Raw genomic sequence first — 8,525 nt, 5'->3', positions numbered from 1 at the left:
CGGCCAGGGCGGAGATGAACGACTGTGAATCGATCAGAACCGAAGCAGCTGCTACGCCCTCTGTTGGTGAAATGAATATAAAGCAGGTAAGAAGCGCGTTCTGTCGCCACCTAGTGGTGTTACATACAACTGGCAATATCTGTCATATGACTTTCTGAGGTAAAATTAAATTTAATTCGGTGGGAATTAATGACAATATACATATATGAAGGGAGCTATACAAATAAAATTTCACCTAAGTATGTCGGACAATGCTAAAAAATAATCATAAAGTCACCTTCGGAGGCTTTATTACCCTTTCCTGAGCTAAGAAATATAATGTTTGTAAATGTTGGTGGAAAAGATAAGACTTTATCAATCCCCCATTCGGGAAATTGGGGTGTTACAGGTGGCAGCAATAGTATCAGGAATATAAAAGGAAACATAGAAAGGAATAGTTAAAAAAAAAAAAAAAAATACAACTCAGTATTTCCATTATCATATTCTATAATTTCCAAAGGCAGCAGTATTTTACAGGAACTTCCTCTGTAGTCCTCAGTAACTATTGATTCACACCTTTTGTATTTTACCAAATTAGTTCTTTCAAAGAAATGAATGCTCAGCATTTGTGAATTAATAGCTGTTAATTTTAATAATCCACAGATCATTAAAGTCAAGTTTTTTACTAAATAGAATAAATGATAGATTACATAGTGTTTGAAGCAGCCCTAAAACAAATAATTTCTACAAAGTCACAGATTGGATCAAATAAAAGAACAAGAACATCACATAACACAGATGAGAAGTGATGTAGAGGGAAGGACCCCACCCCTCTCTGGCTTCCCTGCAGCACCAATCACTGATGCTTGTCATAAGGAGGAACTGTTCTCTAAGACAAAGTCCAGTTTCATTACAAGGTCCAGCCTCACAGTCACAGTCTCCTCAGGGAGCTTTAAAGGTCTTTAATAGTTACAGTTTGTGACTAGAACAAAATGAAGATAGAGAAAAATAAACCTGACATCAGGCAAGAAGAGGAAATGCTGAACATCTGCAGAGGAAATTCATGACACATCAACACACAAAAAAACTGAATGCAATGCAGCACAGACTTTATTTCACATGTTGGCAATATGACATCACTTCCTGTTCACAGATTTAATCATAATGACACCAGAAAACCTTCATTTTCATTGTCACTTTGGACTTCAACACTGAAACACTAACAGTGCCTAAAAAAAAAAAAAAAAAAAAAACACCAAACAGGGGCTAAAGCTAATGCTAGTGCTAATACTACTGCACTAGTTAGCAGAGTCAGAGAGAATGGAGGCGGAGCTACTGAACACACATGATTACATAATCATCAGGAGGCAGGACTTCATAGTAGAGAGGCGGGGCTACAAGGTGCAATTGGCTTCTGGAGAGAGTCGACATTTAGCCACCGTCAGGTAGGTCTCCACCTGTAAACACAAATATCCTCATTTTTACATTACCATTACATCTTCCTCATCAGCATTACATCGTTACCCTCCTCTTCCTCACCTTGTGCATGTCTTTCTTGAAACAGGCCAGCAGTTCATACGTTCGTCTCAGTGACTCGTCAGCTCCAAGACTTTGATAATAGTTTCCATAAGGAGCCAACTGAAGGGTGGAGCTATCAGGAAAGATTTCTGCTCCGTCCTGATTGGCCTGCAGGAACAGACAGTTACTCACACAGGTAAGCTGATTAGTCAGATCAGATAAGTGTGAACAATGATTTATGTGCGTGCGTGTTCCCACCCTGATCAGAAGCAGGATTCCGGTCTTCAGTTCAGACAGTTTGGGTGAAATCTGGTTCCTTGGAGCAGAACCTCCGGACAGAGAACGACTGGGAAACTCCCAAGACTCAACCAATCGATAGGAGATAGACAACAGCTTCAACACCTACAACCAATCAGATGATAGGAGATAGTCAACATGACAACTAATCAGATGATAGTGGACACAGCCTGATGCGCATCATATTTTCTTTGTTCTGTTAACGGAGCTCCTGCAGTGACACTGCAGTAGAACCGAAGAACCACATGAAAACGATAACGAGGCTCCTGACAGACAGACGTTGATCGATTGATTTTCTGAATTAGTTATTAAATGGTTGTGTTTCCTGTGAGAACATGTTTGACACCCAATGTATGTGACACCTATACATTTTCAGGTGTTTGCATGTTGACCTTAAAACAGCATCATGTGACAGCAGGAAACATCATGTTTACGGACGTACTGTAGCTGCTGCACGTGGTTCGAAGAGGAAGGTTTTAGAAATAGTCCAATCTGCTTCATGTTGTGAATGAAATAGTTTCTACTGTCATTTATACCCCTCATACATACTTTACTGTATCTATTTGTTTAGTGGCCAGCAAGATAATATCATGTTTGAACCATGTATTAATTGATGAATGAAACATATTTGAACTCCACCTTCAAAAGCAGAAAAAGTGTCCCGATGAACGCCTTCAATGTAAACGTGGAAATAAATTCAATCTGGTTCGAGTATTTCTCGGTCGTGTGCTTTCTGCTGTTTGAGGCTGAACTTTAGTACTGACACAGCTTATTCCCTGTTGTTTCCTGTTCTATTCTCTTGTACTGCGTGTTGTGTAGCACTGTGTACTGCAGATGTAGTATTTAAGTGTGGCACTCTCACAGAGCTGCGCTGTGTCTCGTGCTTGTCGATGGGACTGATGATGTAATCCGAGTTACAGAAATCCTGCAGGAAGATTTTGTTGAGTTGACGCTGCTCCTCAGTCTGCAGAGAGCTCTCCTAACAAACACACACACACAGAAATACACACAGTGATGGTTAATGACATCACACTCCTCCCTGTGATCTCATCTTTTTGTCCCTGCGAGCTGCCATACACTTACAAAGTCAGAGAAGAGTCTCTGAGCGAGCAGGTGGAGGTGTTGAACTCTGCTGACAGCGATGGAAAACAGACGCTGGCCGTCTGTGATTGGCTGAGAGGACACACCCAGAGACACCACCGACAGCAGGAGGACGACTGGGAGGATGACAGAGAGAGAAAGAGAGACAGGTGAGTGAGAGGTGAGAGAGAAGTGAGCCAGAGAAATGTGACGGTCAGACTCACCTTTCCTCAGGTGACAGACACTTTCTGGTCTGCAGTGATCAGTTTATGATCATCAGACTAAGTTTTATTGGCTCAAACTGCTCTGCTGCTTTAAGCTCGGTGATGTCACAGTGCTCCACAGTGCAGTGTGACATCACTCAGTGCAGCGATGCTTTTCTGTTACCATGGTAACTATCGTTGGTTTTATGTTCAGCGCATGTGGCGAGAAATCAACACTAACAAAAATAAACAGCCAAATGTTAACTGAAAAATAAATGTGCCAATGAATCCTCGGGTCGTACCTCTGTGCATGGCTGGTCTGGGATCAGTTCTTCTTCTGGTTCAGGTTCAGGTTCAGGTTTTTGGTCCTTCTGATCTGAGTTCAGTGTGTTCTGATGTTCAGAGCTCAGACTTTGGGGTTTTTATGGCAGAAAACTTCATGATTAAATTCATCCACAGAAACATGAAACGACACCACCAAGTGTGTGTGTGTGTGTGTGTGTGTGTGTGTGTGTGTGTGTGTGTGTGTGTTGGGGGGGGGGGGGGGGGGGGGGGGGGGGCTGAATTAATTTTGAAGAAGAAACAAAAAAGAAAAAGTGAGGCTGAAAAACTGATCCAGATCGAAAAACTTTGTGTTACTTTGTGTAACTTGACAATAAAGTGACAACACGTTGACACAAAGATGTTACTTCTTACCTGAAAAGAAAGCAATAATATGAAGTCGTGAATGATCAAAAATATGAAGTCATCAATCAGAGGAGACTAACATAGAACAGTAGAGAATAAAAGAGAACTATAAGAAACACTAAGCAGTAAACAATAAGCAGTTGTATTCAATTCAATTCAATTCAATTCAATTCAATTCAATTCAATATTCCTTTATTTGTCCCGCGAGGGGTAATTCCAGATTACAACAGCATCAGTAGAGCAGATTAATATAAGAAGTGCATGCAAATTAGAAACAACAGCAGTATATATACAAAAGAGTGAGAATTTTAAATAAAAATAAAAGAAAGAAATTGTAAAAAATTTTAAGAAATTGTAAATAGTATTTACAGACTGTTATGTACATGCTTTATTGCACAGACTATTGCACTGATTACTTGGAGCAGTTTTATTATTAGTCATGTATTAGTCATCTTGACCAGGGCTGTTCTGTCCTTATGGAGTACTTTTACCTTTAATACTTTATGCACCAAACACTGGTATGGGCATTAGTATTTTGTGAATGTGAACTATTCCCAGTGGTGGAAGAAGTATTCAAATCTTGTACTTCAGGAAATGTAGCAATACCACACAATAAAGATACATGACATAATGCAGTACAAGTAAAAATCCTACATTCAAATTGTTTGCTCTTAGTTAAGTTGAGAGTATTATCAAAATGTACTTAAAAATTCAAAAGTAAAAGTCCTCAGTCTTTAACGATAATACTGGCAGGAGGACATTATTGATGTATTAGTATGTAAGCAGTACTTCAGTGTTGTTCAGGTTAGGTTTCGGTTTCATGGCGAACATCTTTGGGTTTACTTTCAAAGTTTTGATGTTGGGAACTTCTTAAAATCAAGACCGAACTTCTGCTACTGCAAATGGTCTCGACTGATCAATAAATCACATCAGTGTTCATTCAGATTCTTAAATATTCAAATGTTCAGCTGCGTATTGATGGTTCTTCATAACAAGAAGTGGATTTTAACGTGAAGCAGATTTGGTCTGTGAAGTTTTTATACAGGATGAAAATGAGCAGGAAGCAGCAGACAGCAGCTCTGTGAAACGCTTTTAATGCTGATCAAACGAATTGAGAACAGTTGCAAAACTGTGGGATAACAAATGTTAACTCTGTCAAACTAAAAGACTGTGAACAGTTTGAATATTTAGCGTTGATGTTCTGTGTTTTAGGTGATCAGGAGGAAACATGGTGCTGATGTAGAAATGGGAAAATGTCAGATGTACTTTTAGAAAACAGATGCTTGATGTTTTTGTCCTTGGTGAAGTGAATTTATTCACAGCTGTCACTGATCTGAGGTCAGACATTTAGCACTGACATCACACAGGAAGGTGAATTTATTCAACGTTCTATGACAGTGATACGACCAGAGACATCAGCTCAGATACATGAGACGACAAACAATAACAGCTTCGCCTCATGAACAAACACCCCTGATGTTTGGTTTCTGAGATGAGATGACAAACTGACACAAAGATTGGTTTTCTCTTTCATCTTTGAGCCCTTTTCCATCTGCTGACTGGTTCAATAATCAGCTGGCTTTCACATCAACCTTAAAGTATTTCAGGTTTTATTTTCTGACAGAAATGACTCTCTCTGACTTCTCTGATGTCCCCGAAATTAAAGTATGTCCAACATCAATGTTTTATATATCTAATTTTTTATGAACTATGGCTGAAACATCAGAAATAGTTCCCTTTAGCTGTCCAGTGGAGGCTCCATGTGGCCAAACTTCATGTTGGTGTTTCACTTTTCTGATTATAATATGTTGCATATTCTCCACACAGCAGACCTGGAACCAGCTAATATTCTGATGTAGATTTCACTATTTAATGACATTTTACAAACTAAATGCCTAATCAGAAGGACAATCTTCACATTTACCAAAGATGAAAATCCATCCCACCCCCTGCATGAGAGGGTGGAGGCCTTAAGCAGCTCCTTCATTCCAACAGCTGTCAGACTGTTCAACTTCAGCATCAGTTAATGCAGCACCGAATCACATCACAACATCACAGACCGTCTGTTTGCACAAGTGTTTGTTTATGTCAACATTTGTTCATATCCTTAACATCTGTGCAACTTTTCTTGGACAATAACATCTATATTTACTCTGCTCATATATTTTTAATGTGCAGTAATACAAAATACTGTATGTTATCATTCATATTTTACTTGTGTGTGAAACTGAACAATTCTTCAAATTTTGTACATAATGTACATAGCTTCTATTGTTGATTCATTTCATATCTTTTGGATGTTTGGTGCTCTGTGGACACAAACCTCCCAGAGGTTTCCTGACTCTGGAGCTTTCAGTCCTGAATGCAGGCCAGGTTGACACCAGTGATTGTCTCTGCAGTCCTGACTGTCTGTTGGTCACGAGACAGTGATGGATGAGCATTCAGAGCAGCTGAGGTGAACTAACTGAGATTTAGTTTTTCTTTCCTTTACTCAGAGACAGTCTCAGACTTGAGGTATGATATTCAGACTGCTGCATTTTAGCAGTCATTAACTTCTCCCCAAATAGTTAAGTAGGCGATTGATTGCAGAGATATATATTTTTTCAGCCAATATCAGTGATTAATTCTATTTAACTGATGTAGGCAGGATCACCAACACTGTGTATGAACAATGTGTGTGTGTGTGTGTGTGTGTGTGTGTGTGTGTGTGTGTGTGTGTTGTGATGTTTAGCTGTGACCTTCTCACTGACTCAGTTTATTTGACTATTCACAGACTCACAGCAGAAAGTCATTCATTTTAATATCCCTGCATCATCTGGTCTCCATGGTGATAATGACACACAATCAGAGTGTACGTAGCTCACCTGTGCAGGTGACAATGCCCCCTGCAGTGGACTCAAGCAGGAAGCAGAGAATCTGTCACATTCACAGTTTTAGAACTGTATCTTTACACCTGTTGAAGTTTGGGTACTGCTTTCATTTCACTTCATTCAATCATTAAATTGATCAGTCTCATAAGAAGGAATTGGAATTCTTTTCAATACAGTGACATTATTTTGTCACCTTAGAAACAGCTGAAGTACGACCATTTCTAAACAAAAAGATGCTGGAAAAACTGATTTGTGCCCTCATTTCAAGCTGACTCAATGACTGTGACGCACTATTTACTGACCTCCAGAAGGAAAACCACTGAGAGTCATTCCAAACTCTGCAGCTCCACTATGAACCAGAACCAAGAGGAGAGACCACATTAGTCCAGTTTCTGCTGCTCTGTGCTGACTTCCTGTAACATTCAGGTCTGATTTTAATCCTCCTCCCTGTATACAAAGCTCTTAATGGACTAGCACCAAGCTACATCATTAACTTCCTCGTTTATTCTTTGACAGACAGAGAGAGAGATCTAAAATGGCGGCTCATGTTTTCTTGATTGCAGTAAATTTAAGTTTGTAATTGTTGTACATTGTTTAGGAATGTTTCCGGTCTGTCTGCACATTCACCATCGTCTGGTTTGGGTCTGCCACCAACAGGACAAAAACAGACTGTGACAGACGATAAGGACTGCTGAGAACATCACTGGTGCCAACCTGCCCTCCATTCAGGACTGACACACCTCCAGGCTGAGGATCATCACCACATACTGTCCACTGTCAATACACTGTAAACTTCACTGTATAGATTTATTGCATCATCATTCTGTGTATAAATTGTTTGTAGTTTATTTCATATTTTTGCACTACTTATTTTTCAGTATTTTGTGTTTTTTGTTTTTTGTTTTTTGCCTGTTTGTCTTTGTTGAGCTGTATGTCCTTTCTCTTACTTTGTTAGGAAACCGTCTTCCTTTCCTTGTGTTTTCCTGAGTTTTTTCCAATCCCCCTCTGTTTGTGCATGTGTGTGTGTGTGTGTGTGTGTGTGTGTGTGTGTGTGTGTGTGTGTGTGGACTGGGCGGTTCCCTGCAATCATGGCTCACCTACACCTGCTCCCAGCACCAATCAGCCACCACAGCTGCAGCCAATCAACACTCATCAGCCTCAGATAAAACTCTGGACCTCCTCGGCAGATTGTTGTCCTCTCTAGTCTGCTCACACACGTCAGCCTCTTTGCTCTCCTTGTGTTTTGTAATGTGCTTTAGAGTTTGGTCTTGCCTGTTTTTTCCCAGTATTTAAGTCTGCTCTCCTCATGTCTTAAAACTGCCAAACCTGCCCAGCTCCAGTCCACCACTTGAAGAACCTGCTGACTCACCTGACTACTCCTTTCTGCCTCTACACACAACATCTTCCAGGGATCATTATCCATTTGTCGTAATAATAAATCTGTCTAAGATAAGATATAACTTTATTAATCCCCCTCCAGGGAATTTTGGGTGTTACAGGCAGCAGCAATAGGAGCAGGAATATATAAGGAGACATAGAAGAGAATAAAAAAATATGCATAGACTAGGTACTAGGATCCCACCACTGTTACCCTTTCTGAGGTTCACTTTTTCATTTTGATTTGTGATATTGGGTTAAATAAATGAAAGTTGTCTTAACTTCATGAAAAACACACTTTCAAAACTGTCCTTACAATGAACTGTTTAATTTGGGGCGGTTGTGGCTCAGGAGGTAGAGCGGTCATCCACTGATCAGGAGGTTGGTGGTTTGATCCCTCGAGTTCACATGCCGAAGTATCCTTGGGCGAGATGCTGAACCCCAAAACTGCCCCTGATGCTGTGCCATCAGTGTGTGAATTCATATGAACGTGACTTTGGATAAAAGCGTTTGC

At 40.1% G+C, this 8,525-nt stretch overlaps 1 protein-coding gene across 1 annotated transcript; it reads right to left on the bottom strand.

Annotated features, from left to right (window-relative positions):
• Nucleotides 1–1,071: 1,071 nt before the first annotated feature.
• On the bottom strand, nt 1,072–3,474 carry gh1 (growth hormone 1). Its single transcript, XM_076753157.1, has 6 exons — nt 3,380–3,474; nt 2,878–3,011; nt 2,657–2,773; nt 1,756–1,899; nt 1,519–1,665; nt 1,072–1,436 (listed from the first exon to the last, which is right to left on the bottom strand). The coding sequence occupies exons 1-6, from the start codon at nt 3,387–3,389 to the stop codon at nt 1,374–1,376; spliced, it is 615 nt and encodes a 204-aa protein (XP_076609272.1). The 5' UTR covers nt 3,390–3,474; the 3' UTR covers nt 1,072–1,373.
• Between the last annotated feature and the right edge of the window lie 5,051 nt (nt 3,475–8,525).

This window comes from Chaetodon auriga, chromosome 16 (genome assembly GCF_051107435.1).
Source record: "Chaetodon auriga isolate fChaAug3 chromosome 16, fChaAug3.hap1, whole genome shotgun sequence".
In the NCBI taxonomy this organism is placed as follows: Eukaryota; Metazoa; Chordata; class Actinopteri; order Chaetodontiformes; family Chaetodontidae; genus Chaetodon; species Chaetodon auriga.
The sequence above is the reverse complement of the archived record's forward strand: the minus strand, read 5'-3'. Positions and strand labels throughout refer to the sequence as shown.